Consider the following 20,555-nt stretch of genomic DNA (forward strand, 5'->3'; position numbering starts at 1 on the left):
TTCTTTTGAAGAGCAAAAGTTTTAAATTTTGGTGAAGTTTATTTTATCAATTTTTTCTTTTATGAATCTTGCTTATGATATTATATCGAAGAAATTATTGCCTAACCTTCTCAAAGATTTTCTCTTTATGTTTTCTTCCAGAAATTTTATAATTGTAGGTCTTCCATTTAGGTATATGGTACATTTCAAGTTATTTTTGTTTTTTATGAAAAGTGTAAGGTAAGAGTGTAGGAACTAGACTTTAGGTTCATCTTTTTGCATATAGATAGCCAATTGTTCCAGCACCATTTGTTGAAAAAACCACCCTTTCCCTATTACATTACTTTACCTTTATTCAAAAATTAATTAACCATAAATGTGCAACTTTCTATTCTGTTCCACTAGCCTGTGTATTTATCCTTCTGTTAACACACTGTTGGTCACTGTGGCTTTATAATGAGTTTTGAAATAGAGGGTCTAAACCCTACACCAAGCATGTCAAATTTGCGGCCGGCGGGCCGCATGCCTCGTTTAAATGTCCTAGACATTTGTTAGTCTTTTCAAACTTGTTTTAACTATATACTAGGCCTTTAGCTATGAGGACCACTTGTCAATTTCTATAAAATAGCCTGTTGGGATTTTGATATAGAGTGATTAAATCTATCAGTCAATTTGGAAAGAATTGCCATCTTAACAATATTGAGCCTTCCAATGATTTATCTACCTATTTATTTAGGACTCATTTAATTTCGCTCAGCAATGTTTTAGTTTTCAATACACTGGTCTTGAACTACTTTTGCTAACTTTGTTACTATTTGATTTTGATGATACCATTTATGACTGTAACTGTTTCCTTAATTTCATTTTCAAAGTGTTGCTAGCTTCCCTTCTTTTGGACAGATATTAAACTGATAGAACTCTGATGAGCTAGATAAGTACTCTCCCTTCAAACTAAAAAGGAAAGCAGCTATCTACTTGTGAATATCGAGTTCAATCACACATTCTGGGAATGACCTCAAGAAGTTTAATTTCTCTTAAGAAGAATAGCTTACCATAGCCAAACCACAGTATTCTTGGGCATTTGAATGGATTAAAAAAGAAAAACTAGCAATACTACCACCACCAGTGGGCAATTTCCTTACCCATCAGGCATATATTTAGCTGCCAGTTCACCCTGGTGGTTCACAAAATTGCAAGCCTGTTTGGATTGTTCATTCCATATTAATGCTTTTAATAGGAAAGATAGAAACTGGGGATGGCTAAATATAGAAAATGTATTCTCTAAATAGTAAGTAATTTTGTGAAAATTGGGCAACACGTTTACTTTTGTATTGTATATTTCTTCATCACCCTTACCTGTGCAGCAGAGATCTTGGCCACTTGCATGATTTTCTCCATAGATAGGTAGCTCTGCTGAGAGGGAGCAGGACCAATGAAATGCGCTTCATCTGCCTGTTTAACAAATGGTATATGTTTAAAAAACCACAGACCTAGTACTCTATATAGGACTGCTTCAGGGACATAGAAATAGAGAAAGAAATAGGAATAGAAATATAGAAATGCTGGCTCCCCAAGAACAATACAAAAGTACCAGCTCATATCTATGCTATAAAAATAAGCCACTGGGGCCCGGACGGTGTGGCTCAGTGGTTGAGCATCGACCTATGAACCAGGAGGTCATGGTTTGATTCCTGGTCAGGGCACATGCCCGGGTTGTGGGCTCAATACCCAGTCGGGGGCGTGCAGGAGGCAGCTGATCAGTGATTCTCTCTCATCACTGATGTTTCTATTTCTCTCTCCCTTTCCCTTCCTTTCTCTGAAACCAATAAAAACATATTAAAAAATAATAATCCAATTTGAAATCTTTTGCATTAGGAGAATGCCAAAACTTGATTTTTATGTATAATATATGTCACACACTAAAGTAAAATGAAAGTGGCTTAGGATAGACAGCAACAGGCATTCACAATATGAGACAGAAAAGTGGCTAGAAAGCTGCATGGGCCTACTACGCAAAGCTGGAAGGCCAAGTGAAACTCATCACTGTGGGTTTGTCAGTGCTCGGGGATTTGCTGTGGACATAACGGAGGACAACAGCTGGATTCACCCATGCCTGGGTTCTGTCTAAGGGATAAGAGCTAGTTATAACTGCTAACACGTACAAACCTTGGGGGAGGAAGGTCCTAGTTGTTATAATTTTCCAGTGAAGCCAAGTCTCTGAAACATTGAGTGACTTGTCTAAGACCCTTGGCCAGTCAGTAGTAGTTGCTAAAACTAGAATCTTGGTCCTTTCCCTTGCACACCAGGGATGTGGATATGAGCCCCTCAAAGTGGGGTCTGTGCATCAGCCACATTCTGTGAACTGCTTTAACCAATCCTTACTGACAGGACCTGGCGTGTAAGTCAACTACATCACAGAGTATACTGGTTAGTTCCACTGGTGTCCTATTTGGAAAATGTCCCCAAAAGGAATTATTAGTGAGCAGCTGAAGTTATCTACTGCAACACGGTTAACACTAGCAAATATAAACTGTCAACATAAAGAACTAAAATACTGACACACTAAACAAATATAAATATAAATAAATCTCCAGTTTTTAGCAACATACCATGTCCACATGCATGGAGTTCCTGTCAGCCTCACTATAAACAGCCACGGACTGTATACCCATTTTTTTAGCTGTTCGCATCACCCTGCAGGCGATTTCTCCTCTGTTGGCAATGAGGACCTTGGTAATGTTGCATCCTAAAACACCATAAAAATCATACAAAAAAATATTACTGGGGAGCAAGGAATAAAAAGGCAAAATAAATATTTTATGATATTAACAAGCTGATAAATATTTATGTTGGTAAAATCAGCAAAGCAGAGCCTAAAATAACCATTTTAACTAATATTAGGCAGTGCATTTCTTGTCATTGTAATTCAAGATATCCTTATTAACACAAACTCGTAAATTACTCAGATTTTTCAACTTAACATAAAAAGATGCTTTGTTATGCCAAAGATCAAAATAGCTCAAAAAATCATAGTTAATAATAATCTTTTAAAAATTTTGTTTTTCAATTACAGTTGACATTCAACATTATTTTACACTAGAGGCCCGGTGCACAAAATTCATGCACTGTGGGGCAGGGGGCAGGTCCCTCAGCCCGACCTGTGCCCTCTCACAGTCTAGGACCCCTTGGGGAATGTCCGACTGCCGGCTTGTGGCTAGATGGCCTTCTGCTGCTGCATGAGCTTCAGCAGCTGCTTGAGCTTCAGCAGCTGCTGCATGTGCACAGGCTGGGCCACCATGGTCTGTCCTGTGAACACCATCGAGTGGGTGAGTCAAGCACAGAGGCAGGCTCACCCTGAGTTCCCTGCACTTCCCTGAGTCACTGAGTTGTTCAGACTGACTGCCTTCTACAGAGAATGGCACCAGGATTGGGCCTAAGCCAGCAATCAGACATCCCTCTCACAGTCTGGGAGCCCTCCGGGGATGTAGCAGTGTGTCAAGCAGCAGGTGACCAGAGAGGAGCCTGAATTGGGGCTGGGCACCGCTCACACTGATTGACAGCCCACTGCACCTGTTGCCGCCGCTCGGTAGTGCTGCCGCGGAGTCAGGAGAGGCTCCCGACACCGTGGCAGCTGTGCTCGCCAGCCGTGAGCCCAGCTTCTGGCTGAGTGGCGCTCCTCCTGTGGGCGCGCACTGACCAACAGGGGGCAGCTCCTGCATCAAGTGTCTGCCCCCTGGTGGTCAGTGCTCATTATAGCGACTGGTTGTTTTGGTCATTCCGCCGAAACGGTCGCTTAGGCTTTTATTATATAGATTAGTTTCAGGTGTACAGCATAATGATTAGACAATTATATAATTTACAAAGTGATCCCCTGATAATTCAAGTATCCACCTGGCACCATACATAGTTAATTATAATATTATTGACTATATTCCCTATGCTGCACTTTACATCTCCAAAACTATTTTGTAACTACCGATTTATTCATACCTCTCAATCCCTTTACCTTTTTCACCAAGCCCTCCAAACCCCCCGCCATCTGGCAACCATAAGTTTGTTCAATGCATCTATTGAGTCTGTTTCTATTTTATTTTTTCTTTAGATTCTTCATATAAGTGACATTCTCTGTTGGACTTATTTCACATAGCATAATACACTCTAGATCCATCCATGTTGTTGCAAATGGTAATATTTCATTCTTTTTTATGGCCCAGTAATACTCCATTGTATATATCTAACCACTTCTTCTTCACCCATTTGTCTACTCATGGACAGTTGGGTTGCTTCCATATCTTGGCTATTGTAAATAATGCTGCAATGAACATAGAGGTGCACATATCTTTTCAAAAGAATATTTTGGGTTTCTTTGGATATATACCAGAAATGGAGTTGCTGGGTCATAACTTAGTTCTATTTTTAACTTTTTTAGGAACCTCCACAGTTTTCCATAGGGGCTGCACTGATTTGCATTCAAACATTGTACGAGGGAATTCCCTTTTTTCAACATCCTCCCCAACACTTGTTCGTGGATTTATTGATGACAGCCATTTTGACAGATGTAACATTCATTGTTTTTAATTTACATTCTCTGATGATTTATGACACTGAACATCTTTTATATGTCTAATAAACATCTGTATGTCCTCTCTGAAGCAGTGTCTATTCAGGTCCTCTGCTCACTTTTTAATTGGACTGTTTTTCTGATGTTGAATTGTATGAGTTCTTTATAAATTGTGGGTATTAATCCCTTAGTCAATATATCATTTGGGAATATCTTCTCTCATTCAGTGGGCTGTCTTTTTATATTATTGATAGTTTCCTTTGCTGTGCAAAAACTTTTTAGTTTGATATAATCCCATTTGGTTATTTTTTCTTTTGTTTCCCTTGCCCAAGGAGATATATCAGGAAGAATATTGCTAAGAGAAATGTCAAGAGTTTACTGCCAATGTTTTCTTCTAGGAATTTTGTGGTTTTGGGTCTTACATTTAATTCTTTAATCCACTTTAGGTTTATTCTTGCATATGGTGTGAGAAAGTGGTCTAGTTTCATTTTTCTCCATGCATCTGTCCAATTTTCCCAACACTATTTATTGAATAGACTATTTTTACCCCCACTGTATGTTCTTACTTCCTTTGTCATAGATTAACTGACCATATAGGCAAGAGTTTTTCTGAGCTCTTTACTCTGTTCTATTGATTTACTGTCTGTTTTTATGACCGAATCATGCTATTTTGATTACTTTAGCCTTGTAGTAGTTTGGCATCAAATAGTGTGATTCCTCCAACTTTGTTCTTCTTTCTCAAGATTGCTGTGGCTATTTGAGGGTCCTTTGGGATTCCTTATAAATATTTGGATTATTTGTTCTAGTTCTGTGAAATATACCATTGGTATTCTTGATAGAGATTGTGTTGAATCAGCCGAAACCGGTTTGGCTCAGTGGATAGAGCGTCAGCCTTCGGACTGAAGGGTCCCAGGTTCGATTCCGGTCAAGGGCATGTACCTTGGTTGCGGGCACATCCCCAGTGGGGGATGTGCAGGAGGCAGCTGATTGATGTTTCTCTCTCATCAATGTTTCTAACTCTCTATCCCTCTCCCTTCCTCTCTGTAAAAATTCAATAAAATATATTTTAAAAAATTAAAAAAAAAAAGAGATTGTGTTGAATCAATAGATTGCTGTGGGAAGTATGTACATTTTAACAATGTTAATGAGCAGGGTATATGCTTCCATTTACTTGCATCTTCTTTGATTTCTTATAATTTTTCAAGTAAAGGTCTTTTACCTCCTTGGCTGACTTTACTCCTAGGTATTTTTTTATGCAATTGTAAATAGAATTGTTTTCTTAATTTCTCTTTTTGATAGTTCATTTATTGATGTATAAAAATGCAACCAACTTCTGAATATTTATTATATCCTACTACTTTACTGAATCAGTTCTAATAGTTTTTTGGTGGACTCTTGAGAGTTCTCTATATACAGTATTTTTCTTTATATCTCCTTCAATTTTAAATGATAGCCTTGCAGTGTAGAGTAGTCTTGGTTCCAGCTTACTTTTCATCACTTTGAATATTTCATGTCAATTCCTACTGGCCTGAAAAGTTTCTGTTGAGAAGTTAGCTGGCAGTTTTAAGAAGGCTCCCTTATAAAAACTGTCTTTCTCTTGCTGCTTTTAAGATTCTCTCTTGTCTTTAACCTTTGCCATTTTAATTGTGATGTGTCTTGGTGTGGGCCTTTTTGAATTCATTTTTGGGGGCACTCTCTGTACTTCCTGGACTTGTGTTTTTCCTTCACTGGGTTAGGGAAGGTTCCAGCCGGCCATTATTTCTTCAAATAGGTTCTCAATTCCCTGCTCTCTTTCTTTACCGCCTGGTACCCCTATTATGCATGTTATTACACTTGATGTTATCACAGAAGTCCCTTAAATTTTCCTCATTTAAATTTTTTTTTTCTGCTCTGATTGGGTGTTTTCTGCTAGCTTGTCTTCTAAATCGCTGATTAGACCCCCTGCTTCATCTAATCTGCTGTTGATTCCTTCTAGTGTTTTCATCATTTAGTTATTGCAGTAATAACTAATCTTTAAGTAAGTACTTTCTTTGCTCCAGGTCCTGTGCTAAAAAGACTCTATCTAGAGTTAAACCTTCACAATACTTATATATATATTATTTTTTTATTTTTATTTTATTGATTTTTTACAGAGAGGAAGGGAGAGGGATAGAGAGTTAGAAACATCGATGAGAGAGAAACATCAATCAGCTGCCTCCTGCACACCTCCTACTGGGGATGTGCCCGCAACTAAGGTACATGCCCTTGACCGGAATTGAACCTGGGACTCTTCAGTCTGCAGGCCGACGCTCTATCCACTGAGCCAAACCGGTTAGGGCTATTATCTCAATTTTTAAAGTGAAGAAATTAAGGTTGAAAGAAATATCACATTCCTTAAATTATATAGCTAAAGAAATGGTGGATCTAAGATTGAACCTAGGTTAGCTTCACTCCAGAATTTGAGCTCTTAGACACTTGGCTCCACTACCTCTATCACTCTGAGCACAGGGATGTATGGTTCTCTTGCAATATCAATGAATATTGCACCAGTTCACTGTCATCAGTGCTATAATGACATGATATTATACAAATACATGAAATCCACTTCCATCATTACACACATGTCTTTTGATTGGAGCACTTAATTCATTTACATATAAAGTGATTATTTATAGGTATGTAGTTATTGTTCTTTGACAGCTCATAATAGTTATTTTCTCAAAAAAATAGGTTATTTATAATTTAAAACAATGTTTTTAAATAAGGATCTATAGAGCCCAAGAGTTGTCACAGGTCACAGGGGCTGTTGGGATGAAGTATACATTTGTGTTTAGTGAGGAGGGGGAGAGAGCTACACCAATCACCCACAAGTTATATTTAAATACATTTTATAATTGGGAATTTCATGTAAACTTTTATTTGAAAAAAAAAAAAGTCCTGCTACTTAAAATACATGTTATAAAGCACTGATTTAGACCATCACAGTTATGTTTTTCCAATTCAATACACTATGAGAGTCAGATAGAAATAACATAAATATAAAATATATTTTCCTACATATTTTAGATACAACAGCAAGATATATGACATAAAGGAGATAAAAACGTTGACAATACTTACTAAAAAAGTTATCACAAAAATCCAAAACTTCGAAAGCATATGAGAACTACTTCTATTATGTACCAATTAAAGGATTAAACATTTCCGTTTCTTACTTCACCATCTGAAGCAAAGCCAAACCGTACAACACAAACTGTTGGTACCTGTGGTTGTTGCATACTTCATGGTTCTTTGCTTCCAAGCCCATCTCCTATAAAATGAGTCCAAATGGAGTTATAATTAAATAGGATATGCAAGATCAGTCAATATTCTTTCAAATAATCTAAATTATTTAAAACCTGAAACCAAGTACAGATATGGCCTTAGTTAAACCTTAAGCCTACAAAGTGATTTACTAAACATTCTTTGTGGAAAGAAAACTAATCTAGAAACCAGGAGTTACAGTTCTGGCTGTTCTCCCTGGCAGTTCGTGTCCTTGAATGAGTCATTTAACCTACTTGCTCCTGAGATTGGCATTTGACCAGAGTCAAAGATGATGACTGGAAAGCCAAGGTACTTCAAGATCATCTAGTTCAGCCCAGCCCAAGGGGCTCAGTTGGTTGAGCATCTTCCCATGCACCGAAAGGCTGCTGGACTGATTCCTTGTCAGGGCACATACCGGGGCTGCGGGTGTATGGAGGTCACATCGTTGTTTCTGTCTCTCTCTTCCTCTCTCTAAGCATGTCCTCGGGTGAGGATTAAAATAAAATTCTAGTTCAACTTTTTTCAAACTCTTTTTTTTTACTAGAACCCAAAGTAAAAACTGCATTTGACTTCATAACCAGGTATGCACACAAAACAGAAGTTTCCTAAAAGAAGACTTTCCCTGTATTTTGATTTTCTATTCTATTTTGCTCTATTCCATTTTATTAAGTAAAATATGTTGGTCAAACTCCAGTTTGAAGAATACCAATCCATCTCAACCCTCTGATAAGACAGGTTTGAGCAATTAGGCCCAGAGAAGTAAAAGGAAGGAGCTGAACAAGGGAAGCAGAAAGAATGCTGGCTCTGGGGCCTGCTGGAGGAGCCACTCACTCCAGCTGCTGGGGATCCTGCACAAGTTGCTTTACATCAGTGTTTCTCAATCTTTTGTTTTCATTACCACCCCCTAGAAAATTTAAATACTAAGGAATAAGATTTTTGTAGGAGTGACTGAGTGGTCACAAATCATGTTAATATCTGTTAAAAAAGAAAACCACAGCCCCAAAATTGCTTCACTTGTGCTAAAGCCCATGACAGCAAACCTAGACTTAATACCTGGTCTAACTGCATCAGTTCCATCCCTTCTTCCCAAAGGAAGAAGAGGCAATCTAAGGATTAAAAATGGCGGCAGAGTAGGTGGATGCTGCACGGACATGCACCTAGGAACAAGCTGGAATTACAACTGAAATGCGGAAAGGCTTCCTGAATAATCAACGGAAAACTCACAGGAGAGAACCCTGATACCCAAGGACCAAAGGTGGAGACCACACAGAGACTGGTAGGAGGGGCGGAGGTGCAAAAGGGCTGGCCTGGCACCCACAGGCAGCAACTGAAGTCCCGGAGAGATATCTCAGCTGTGGGGGGAGGGGGCAGTGCCACTGAGAACTCTGGGATCTAATCCCCAAGCTGGGCTCCCCAGCAGAGAGCACCAAATCTGAGGAGGGTACCTACATAACATCTAGCTGTGAAAAGCAGCAGGGTGCTATCTGCCAGGGAGTGGCAGCTGAACGTTCGGGCACCCTCTTGAAGGGCCAATGCACAAAAATTCCCTGTGGAGCCACCCACCTTGTGCTTTGGCAGAGGGAGGGTGAAGTGAACTGGAGCTGTGAGAGCAGAACCCAAGACTGGGGACTCGGGGGATAGAGCTCAGAAGGCAGACACCCCAAGTTTCCTGGGCTGAGTCATTCCCTCACACAGTGAAGGACATCTTTCCCACATAGACATCTGCCTTGCCTGAGGGGAAGACAGTTGAGTCACCCTATTGGAAAACACCTTGCCCTGAGGCCACTTAAGAGATTAAAAGCAACAATTAGCCTCTAGGCAGAAGCAATGCCCCACCCTGTTGAAAAAAACTCTCAGTACACCTGAGGACAATTGCCTGGGGGCAATTCAAGTCAGAATCCTATTAGTCTGTAGACAGAGGCGGTCTCTGGAGGCTTTGAGTCTTTGCCTGATCCAATTAGTCAGAAACAGCCTTTAACACTGTCCTGCACTAGAAATTGAGAGGTGTAGAGGATCTACCTAATACATAGTCACAAACCCAAACAGACAACCAAAATGAGGAAACAAAGAATCCCCAAATGAAAGAACTAGAGAATTCTCCATAAGAAGAGACAAATGAAGTAGAGATAAGAAGTTTATCTGAAACAGCTTCAGAGTAATGATGGTAAAAATGCTCAACAGTATGAAAAAAGATATAGTAACTATGAAAAAAGAACAGAGATAAAGACTAATATAACACAAACAAAGCAGATTATGGGAAGCTGAGGATAGAATCAGTGAATTAGAAGACAGAATTGAAAATATCACTCAATCAGAGAACCAAAAAGAAAAAAACATTAAAAAACAGGAGGACAGCTTAAGGGAGCTGTGGGACAATGTGAATAGCAGGTATGCCAGAAGAGCCAGAAAGGGAGAAAGGAATAGAGAAGGTGTTTGAAGAAATAATGGCAGAAAACTTCCCTAACCTGGTAATGGAAAAAGTCACACAAGTTCAGGAGGCACAGAGAACCCCAAACAAGAAAAATCCAAACAGACCCATGCCCAGACACATCATAATTAAAATGCCAAAAATTAAAGACAAAGAGAGAATCTTAAAGGCAGCAAGAGGAAAGAAAACTGTTACCTACAAAGGAGCTCCCATAAGGCTGACACCTGATTTTTCATCAGAAACTCTACAGGTCAGAAGGGATTGGCATGAAGTACTCAAGGTAATGGAAAGCAAGGATCTGAGACCAAGATTACTATATCCAGCAAGGCTATCATTCAAAATAGACGGTCAAATAAAGAGCTTCCCAGACACACACACACACACACACACACACACACACACACACAGGTTAAAGGAGTTCATCACCATCAAGCGAGCATTATAAGAAATGCTAAAGGGATTGCTGTAAAGGATTGCTGAGAAGAAGAAACAGAGAGAGAAACCTAGCCATACAAAATTAAAATGGCTATAAATAAGTATCTCTCAACAATAACCCTAAATGTAAATGGATTAAATGCTCCAATCTAAAGGTGTAGGGCAGCTGAATGGATACTAAAACATGACCCAACTATATGCTGTGTACAAGAGACCCACCTCAAAACAAAAGACACAACAGGATGAAAGTGAAGGGATGGGGGAAAAAATTTCATGCAAATGGAAAAGAAAAAATAGCTGGAGTAGCAATACTCATATCCGACAAAATAGACTTTAAAATGAAGACCATCACAAGAGACAACAGAGGTCATTACATAATACTAAAGGGATCCATCCAACAAGAGGATATAATCCTGGAAAACATATATGCACCCAATATAGGAGCACCTAAATATATTTTAAAAAAAACTTCTAGAGGACTTTAAAGGAGAGATTGACAACAATACAGTCATAGTAGGGGACTTTAACACTCCTCTGACTTCCCTGGACAGATCTTCCAGACAAAAAATTAACAAGGAAACAGTCTCTAAAGGACACACTGAATCAGATGGATTTCATTGACATTCATAGAACACTTCACCCAACACAGCAGAATATACATTCTTCTCAAGTACACATGGATCATTCACAGATAGACCACATGTTAGGACACAAAACAAGTCTCTACAAGTTCAAGAAGATTGAAATCGTATCAAGCATCTTCTCAGATCACAGTGGAATGAAATTAGAAATCAACTACAGTAAAAACACCCAAAAACATTCAAACACATGGAGACTAAATAACATGTTATTAAACAACGAATGGGTTACCAACAAGATCAAGAAAGAAATCAAAAACTTCCTGGAAACAAATGAAAATGAACACACAACACCCCAAAATCTCTGGTACACAGCAAAAGAAGTCCTGAGAGGGAAGTTCATAGCACTACAGGCCAGGCATACTTGAAAACAACAACAACAAACAAACAAAACAAAAAAACAAAACAAGAAAAAGCAGCAATAAACTATTTAACCCTACAACTTAAAGAACTAGAAAGAGAACAACAAGAAAAGCCCAGAGTAAGTAGAAGAAAGAAAATAATAAAGATTAGAGCAGAAATAAATAACATAGAGACAAAAACAAACAAACAAACAACAATATAAAAAAATAATGAAACCAAGAGCTGGTTCTTTGAAAGGATAAACAAAATTGATAAACCATTAGCCAGACTCATCAAGAAACAAAGAGAGAGGACCCAAATAAATAAACTCAGAAACGAAAGTGGAGAAGTAACCACGGACACCACAGAAATACAAAGGATTGTAAGAATATACTATGAACAACTATATGCCAACAAACTGGACAATGTGGATGAAATAGACAAATTCCTAGAAAAATACAATCTCTCAAAACTGAATCAGGAAGAATTAAAAAACCTGAATAGGCCAATAACAACTGATGAAATAGAAGAAGTAATAAAAAAACTCCCACCAAACAAAAGCCCAGGTCCGGAGGGCTTCACAGGAGAGTTTTTCCAAACATTCAAAGAAGAATTAACACCTATACTCCTCAAACTATTTCAGAAAATTCAAGAGGAAGGAACACTTCCGAACTCTTTTTATGAAACCAGCATTATCCTAATTCCAAAACCAGATAAAGGTACTACAAAGAAAGAGAATTACAGGCCAACATCCCTGATGAACATAGATATTAAAATCCTCAACAAAATATTAGCAAATTGCATCCAGCAATATATTAAAAAGATCATACACCATGATCAAGTGGGATTTATTTCAGGGATGCAAGGCTGGTACAATATTCACAAATCAATAAAGGTATTACATCACATAAAAAAATTGAAAGAAAAAAATCACATGATCATATCAATAGATGCAGAAAAAGCATTCAACAAAATCCAACACCCATTTTTGATAAAAACTCTCAGCAAAGTTGGAATAGAAGGAGCATATCTCAACATGGTAAAGGCCATATATGACAAACCTTCAGCCAACATCATACTCAATGGGCAAAAACTAAAACTATTTCCCCTAAGAACAGGAACAAGACAGGGATGCCCATTTTCACCACTCCTGTTTGACATAGTACTGAAAGTGCTAGCCATAGTGATTTAGACAAGAAGAAATAAAAGGCATCCAAATTGGAAAAGAATAAGTAAAACTGTCCTTATTTGCAGATGATGCAATTTGTACATAGAAAATTCCAAAGACTCCATCAAAAAACTACTAGACCTAATAATTGAATTCGGCAATGTAGCAGGATACAAAATTAACACCCAGAAATCTATGGCTTTTTTATACACCAATAATGAACTCACAGAAAGAGAAACTAAATTTAAAAAAAATCCCATTTACCATTGCAACAAAAAAATTAAGATACCTAGGAATAAACTTAACTAAGGAGGTTAAAGACCTATACTCTAAAAACTACAGGATGTTGAAAAAAGAGATAGAGGAAGACATAAACAAATGGGAGAATATACCATGTTCATGGATTGGTAGAATCAACATCATTAAAATGTCCATACTACCCAAAGCAATCTATAGATTGAATGCAATCCCCAACCTCTCCAAAAATTCATCTGGAATAAAGTAAGACCCCAAATAGCTGCAGCAATCCTGAGAAAGAAGAACAAAGTTGGAGGGATCACAATACCAGATATCAACCTATATTACAAAGCCACTGTTCTCAAAACTGGCTGGTATTGGCACAGACATATAGACCAATGGAACCAAACAGAGAACCCAGAAATCGACCCAAGCCATTATGCTCAATTAATATTTGACAAAGGAGGCAAGAGCATACAATGGAGTCAAGATAGTCTTTTCAATAAATGGTGTTGGGAAAACTGGACAGATACATGCAAAAAAATGAAACTAGACCACCAACTTACACCATACACAAAAATAAACTCAAAATGGATACAGGACTTAAACATAAGATGGGAAACCATAAAAATCTTAGAAAAATCCATACAGCAAAATAGCAGACATACTATGTCGTAGCAGTATCTTTACCGTTACAGCTCCTAGGGAAATGGAAACTAAAGACAAAATAAACAAATGGGACTAAATCAAAATAAAAAGCTTCTGCACAGCAAAGACATCATCAACAAAACAATAAGAAAGTCCACTGCATGGGAGAACATATTTGCCAATGTTATCTCCGATAAGGGTTTAATCTCCAAAATTTACAGGGAACTCACACTACTTAACAAAAGGAAAATAAAAAATCCAATAAAAAAATGGGTAAAGGACCTAAACAGACACTTTTTGAAAGAGGACATACAGAAAGCCAAGAGATACATGAAAACATGCTCAAAGTCACTAATTATCCGAGAGATGCAAATCAAAACAACAATAAGGTACCATCTCACACCTGTCAGAATGGCTATCATCAACAGATCAATAAGCGACAAGTGCTGGCGAGGATACAGAGAAAAAGGAACCCTCTTGCACTGCTGATGGGAATGTAGACGGGTGCAACCACTGTGGAAAACAGTATGGAGTTTCTAAAAAAATTAAAAATGGAACTCCCATTTGACCCAATAATCCCACTTCTAGGAATATATCCCAAGAAATCAAAACACCAATCCGAAAGGATATATGCACCCCTATGTTCATAGCAGCACAATTTACAATAGCTAAGATTTGGAAACAGCCTAAGTGCCCATCAGCAGATGAGTGGATTAAAAAACTGTGGTACATCTACACAATGGAATACTACGATGCTGTAAAAAAGAAGGAACTCTTACCATTTGCAACAGCATGGATGGAACTGGAGAGCATCATGCTAAGCTAAATAAGCCAGTTGGAGAAAGATAAATATTATATGATCTCACTCATTTGTGGAATATAATGAACAGCATAAACTGATGAACAAAAATAGAGCCAGAGGGGGAAACATATATTAATGCTCAATTAATATTTGAAAAAAGAAGCAAGAGCATACAATGGAGTCAAGATAGTCTTTTCAATAAATGGTGTTGGGAAAACTGGACAGATAGATGCAAAAAAACACCCATTCTATTATATACATGCAGAATATAATAGAAGAATCCTGTTATTTGTAAATTTTAATATTTCCTACAATTTTTGTAATATCATACTATGTTAGTACAGTTTGGGTAAAATTATTATACTTAAAATCCTTTTTTTCTTGAAATATTAATGTTTATTACATGTACTATTATATGTAAGATCATTTTCTTGAATAATTTGTATTTATTGCATGTAACATTATATTTAAAATCATTTTTCTTGAGATATTAAGGCTTGTTGCATGTAACATCATATTTAAAATTGTTTTTATTGAAATTTAAAAGAAAACTGAGGGGGAAAAAAAGGCAATCTACCATGATAAAAACGCTTGCTTTTCCTTTCCCCCAAAAATAAGATATCTAGTCTAAAAGCAATTCCTTCATTTCTTTAATATCCCCCTGTACAACCCCTAGAAGCACCTTTCTTGTTGCTAGATGGAATTTTGTTTTTTAACACACCTAAGTTTTTTTCACTTTCTCAAAAATCAATTTTTTAAATTATTATTATTATTTTTACAACTGCTAGGGCTCAGGACAGGCAGCCCCAAGACATCACACAATGGCACATTCATATTTTGAATTAAAAATCACCTGAGCCCAGCAATTGTGGCTTGGTGGTTGAGCATCAACCCATGAGCCAAGAGGACACTGGTTTGATTCCTGATCAGAGCACATGCCCAGGTTGTGGGCTGGATCCCAGATAGGGGGCCTACAGCTAATCGATGATATTTCTCTCTCTCTGCAAATCAATAAAAACATATTAAAAAAAAAAAACACGTGAGAAGCAGCAGGAGTGGGAGGAGCTCTCGGACTCTGCTCTGTCTCTCTAAATGCAGGAAATACATCTCTTTGTGACAGGTGTCCTACCTAGAGCAGAGTCTGTCAGCCCAAAATATGCCTCTTTGGAGGATATTGGTCGTTGTAGGCAGGCTAAGTTCAAGAAACAGCAAACATGGGAGAAGCTCTGGAAACCAAGTAGAAGTTACCCTTTATTAGAGGACATTTACATTTGTAAGGGAAATCTCCTTTTGTGGGGTTGTTCCCTTCACTGTTCCAGGAAGAAGCTAGCTAAACCTCTAGAAACCATTATCTGTGGAGGTGTGCACTTCAATCTGCATAACAATCTTACCCTGGCTAACTGTGCTTAATCCCATAACTGGCTCTCCATCCCCAACATCTTTAGTCTTGAGATGAAGATGGTATTTAAAGTGATGGCTTTCCTCATTCTGGCAAGTTACTTCATTTCCCCAGGTCTCTCCAATGTACACAGGAGGTACTAGTATACATGTTATTAAACTTTAATTTGTTTTCCTCCTGCTTATGTTTCTCATGTCAATTTGATTATTATTTGAGCCAGAAGGACCTTGAAGGGTAGAGGGGAATTTTTCTTCCTCACTATAAGGCATTCTATAGGGCACTATTGCCCCATGATGCACACTCAATCAGATGTTGCCATCTATGAAGGACTGATGAGAAGACCCACAGCTTCAACATTAGACTTCCACAAGAAGACGTTCTCAAGATGCTACTGCTTTCCCATATCTTTCCAATTCAGCTGACCTCACTTTCTTTCTTTTTGTGTGTTAATCCTCACCCGAGGATATTTTTTCCATTGATCTTCAGAGAGAGTGGAAGGAAGGGAGGAAGGAGGAGGGTGAGAATGAAACATGGATGTGAGAGAGATATATCAATTGGATGCCTCCTCCATGCACCCCCTACCCCCCCGACAGGGCCCAGGGATCGAACATGCCACCCTTGGCCAAGAATCGAACCCATGATCCTTTGGTGCGCAGGCCAATGCTTTAACCACTGAGCCACGCTGGTCAGGGCTGACCTCACTTTAAAAAAAACACACATATCTTTATTGATTTCAGAGAGGAAGGGAGAGGGATAGAGAGTTAGAAACATCGATGAGAGAGAAACATCCATCAGCTGCCTCCTGCACACCTCCCATTGGGGATGTGCCCGCAACCAAGGTACGTGCCCTTGACCGGAATCGAACCGGGGACCCTTCAGTCCGCAGGCTGATGCTCTATCCACTGAGCTAAACTGGCCAGGGCTCACTTTTTTTTTTTTAATAAATTTTTATTGATTTCAGAGAGGAAGGGAGAGGGAGAGAAAGCTAGAAACATCAATGATAAGAGAGAATCATTGATTGGCTGCCTCCTGCATGCCCCCTACTGGGGATCAAGCCTGCAACCCGGGGCATGCCCTTGACTGGAATCGAACCCAGGACCCTTCAGTCTGCAGGCAGATGCTCTATCCACTGAGCCAAACCGGCTAGGGCTGACCTCACTTTTTTGAACTTCAAGGAGGGGGAATCAACTTTCCTGATCTTTATAAGGTATTTTCTAGTTCATAGCATCTTCCCATCACACTCTCCAGATAGGTTTCTGGATATATGTGTTTTTCTCTCATAGATATTTCTATCTCTCTATCTCTCTCCTTTCTTCTTTCTCTAAAAATCAATAAAAACATATTTTTAAAAACCACTTGAGAAATGGCTGATTTTTGCTAAGTCCAGCTTAGGACTTAAGTTTCAAGGTCATTGCTTACCTAAAGTTTTCTTATGCCATTTTTTAGTGAACACAGACAGACAGACAACCACACACATACCACTTAACTATAATCCTCTATCCCAACAATGTTTTGATTGATCTATTCCATTTTTCAGCATGACCTAAGCTACAACCTAAAACAATGGCTTAAAAACCAAGATTAATAAGTTGCTTCTGAAACAGGTAAAATAAAATATTCCCCCAAATTGCTCCATTGAGTCAAGCCCTACCAGAATAAATTGCTCCATGGAGGTAAGCCCTGTCAGAACTATGGCAGTTATAGATGGGTATCTATAAAACAGGAACTATAGGAACTGCACTGATTTCTTTTAAGTTTGTTTTTCAAATCTAAAGCCAAGCCACAAATCCCAGAGACAAACTCAGTACCTTGTTGGGAAAGTCCCTTCCTGAATCCCATAATAAATCTTGAACAATCCTAGAATGCCTCACTTTGCTGACACGGGTACTTCAGTGGGAATCCAGTGTTCCTAAAAAGGAAAAAGCCAGCCAACCAACCCCTAAATGTAAATGTCCTGATTAGTTAAGCCCAACAACTTCCATGTTCCCAAGGAATAAGCCCCACATTCAAGGTGTAGAACTTGAGGCCTACCTTAGTCTTCTGATCCTCTGCAGAGCCTCAACAAATCTGCCTTTGCTTTTATCAGTGTCTGGTCTAAATTCTTTTCTATCAGGAGACAAGAACCCAAACTCATTGGTAGTATTCTCATTTCTAAAATTCTACCACTAGATTTCTTTTCTCTGAGTTACTAGAGAATCATGATATAAAAAGAAATGTACATACCCTCTACACTGGTAAGGTTTTCAATTCTATATGCCATTGCAACTCTAGTACTTTCCAGGTGACAGCTACATGAAAACAATTCTATATCCAATTGCTAAGGTTTAAGAGGGAGAGGAAAGAGAGAAAATATGTCTGCATCGTATCATGAAGAGCCCCCCAAAACCTAAGAAAATGAAACTCGGGAGAACGAGAAGAGCACTAATACTGCTTTTACTGTCTTATTCTGCTCTGGGGCAAATCCTACAATGAAATAACTGAAAATCCAAAGCATTGACAGTAACTTGTGGAAAGCAAAAGCAAACAAGAAATTTTATCTAAATGGTTGTTGAGTCTGCAAAGGCGACATCTGTTGATTGATTCATATGTACCAGATTCCATTCAAGCCTCTTTCCATGTATTAATTCTTTTAATTTGCACAATCCAAAGTACTAGTATTATCTCCTGTAGGTACTAGTATCATCACCTCCTCCTAGGTCAGAAAATCGAAGCAAAGGGGTATTAAGTAACCTGCCCAAGGTTGCTCACACACCTAGGGAGTAGCAAAGCTGAGACCCCTGACTTCCGAGTCTGTGCCCTGCAGTACTAAGCTATACTGTCTTTCCAGAATGATGGAGAATGATGATGATGGGACAAAGGAAGAAAAAGAAGCCTGCTACCTGGAACCAAAGGGTATGTTTCCTGCAAAAGTTATTGTCACAGAAGCTTAAGCTCAGAATTTGAAAATGATCTGGAGTCAGGTTAGCTATGTGTCATCTGACAGCTTTGTTTAAATTTGCATACGGAGCTTCTGATAAAACAATTTCTCTGCCCGCCCCCCCCCCACCCCCCGGAGGGTAAATTGGTTTCTGTTAATTTGATTCTTTCCAAGAATGAGCAAGAACTCCAGCAGTCTTTGTCTGACCTGGACACCTTCTGAGGGAAAGCTGAACCAAAGGGGACTTGGAGGGCGTCCTGGCTCCACCACTCACCACTTGTGTCACCTCAGGCAAGTCGTGGACGCCTTGGTTTCACTAGAACTGGGATTCTAAAGCTCCCCCTCCCCCTCCTTCCCTCCCTCCCTCCCTCTCCCCTCCTTCACGGAACGCAGTGAAAGCGCGGGGTTAGGGGTTCGGAGCGGTACACGCGTTATTCTAGCCCTTAGGGCGAGGGGAGCAGGGGATGGCAGGCCCAGCTCCACCCCGCCCCTACGCTCACAAATGACAAAAATAGCGGCAAACCCAGCGCTGCAGGGTGGGTGAGCGGAAGGAGAGGAAAGGGAAAGACTGGGCGTGGAGACGCCTCCCTCTCTGTGCGTGAACTGAAAGCAAACCCCCTCCCAAAAAGGGGCTGCTACCTCGGCGGCGGCAGCAAGCTCGGGAAACGCTGCCATTGGTTCCTCTCCGCCGCCACCAGCCGCACCGACACCACGGAGGTCGCCGCCATGTCCTGCCGCCCCGGGGCTCTCCCACGCGTGGGCGCGCACCAGCTGCGTCCCACACTCTGCAAAAGCTCTGCTCCGCCCCGCAAGCCTCTTGTCCTCCGCCGGCCACCGTCCAGGTCAGAGCCGTGCAATGGGCCGAGCCCAGGGTGGTGGGCGTCTCCCCCAAAACCAATCAAGACACAGAGCAGCGCTTCGGGGCGGCGATTGGCCAATCGGGCCGCGTGTGGTCCCCGCCCCGCCCCGCCCCTCCGCCCCCGAGGGCTGGTGCTGGCCGCCGCCTCCCTGGGACCTAGGGTTTCAGAGCACTGTTTCTTCCACGCCGGCCGGCTTTCCGCTCTCCCCTCCGACTTCAGGTAGAAGGTCCCTCGGTGCGATCTTTATCCTTAAAGCCGTGGGAAGTGGCGGAGGAGGAGTCTTGGGGCAAAAGCCAAATGGGGTGGAGAGCAGGATACAAAATTCTTGTTCTCCAAAAATGAAGAAAAAAGCTAAAATAAAATTGTAAAACCTCCCGAGCTTTTTGAAAACATGTTTTAATTGAACTATTGGGAACGAGAAGTTAAAACCGGAATTGCAGAATATCTAGAAAATAAAGATACTGAAAGCACTACCTGTAGATGCTTATTCATAGTGAAAGTAAATGAAACATCCAATTCAAGGATTAGAAAAATGCAAAAGCAAACACACGGAAAGCAGCATAGAGACATTAGTAAAGATAAAGGAAGAAAAAATTAATTAAGAAAATTAATACCAAAGGAGTAATAAGCCCAGGGATTCGGGAAAAAACACACACAACCTGATAAAATAGATGGTTAACTAATGTAATCAAAAGAAGGGGGGCGTGAACACTCGCCACAGTTAAAACATAAAGGGGGGGGGGGGACCTCAGATCTAGAAAACAAACAGATTTGTAAGAGTCTAACTTTGCTCAATTTAAGCAAATAAACTTGAACACCTGGATGAAATGGATGATGTTACAAGAAAATACAATTTACC

The 20,555-nt window shown here is 39.6% G+C and overlaps 1 protein-coding gene across 1 annotated transcript in view; it reads right to left on the minus strand.

Moving 5' to 3' along the window:
• The window catches only part of MCCC1 (methylcrotonyl-CoA carboxylase subunit 1), a 63,347-nt gene extending 43,684 nt beyond the window's left edge, over positions 1-19,663 (minus strand). The window contains exons 1-4 of the mRNA XM_079766767.1: positions 19,476-19,663; positions 7,783-7,829; positions 2,589-2,725; positions 1,336-1,431 (exon numbers count right to left, since the gene is read on the minus strand). Of these exons, the coding sequence (XP_079622893.1) occupies positions 1,336-1,431; positions 2,589-2,725; positions 7,783-7,829; positions 19,476-19,564 (369 nt within the window). The 5' untranslated portion in view covers positions 19,565-19,663. The remainder of the gene's footprint in view (positions 1-1,335; positions 1,432-2,588; positions 2,726-7,782; positions 7,830-19,475) is intronic.
• Positions 19,664-20,555: the final 892 nt, after the last annotated feature.

Source organism: Cnephaeus nilssonii (genome assembly GCF_951640355.1).
Source record: "Cnephaeus nilssonii genome assembly, chromosome: 3".
In the NCBI taxonomy this organism is placed as follows: Eukaryota; Metazoa; Chordata; class Mammalia; order Chiroptera; family Vespertilionidae; genus Cnephaeus; species Cnephaeus nilssonii.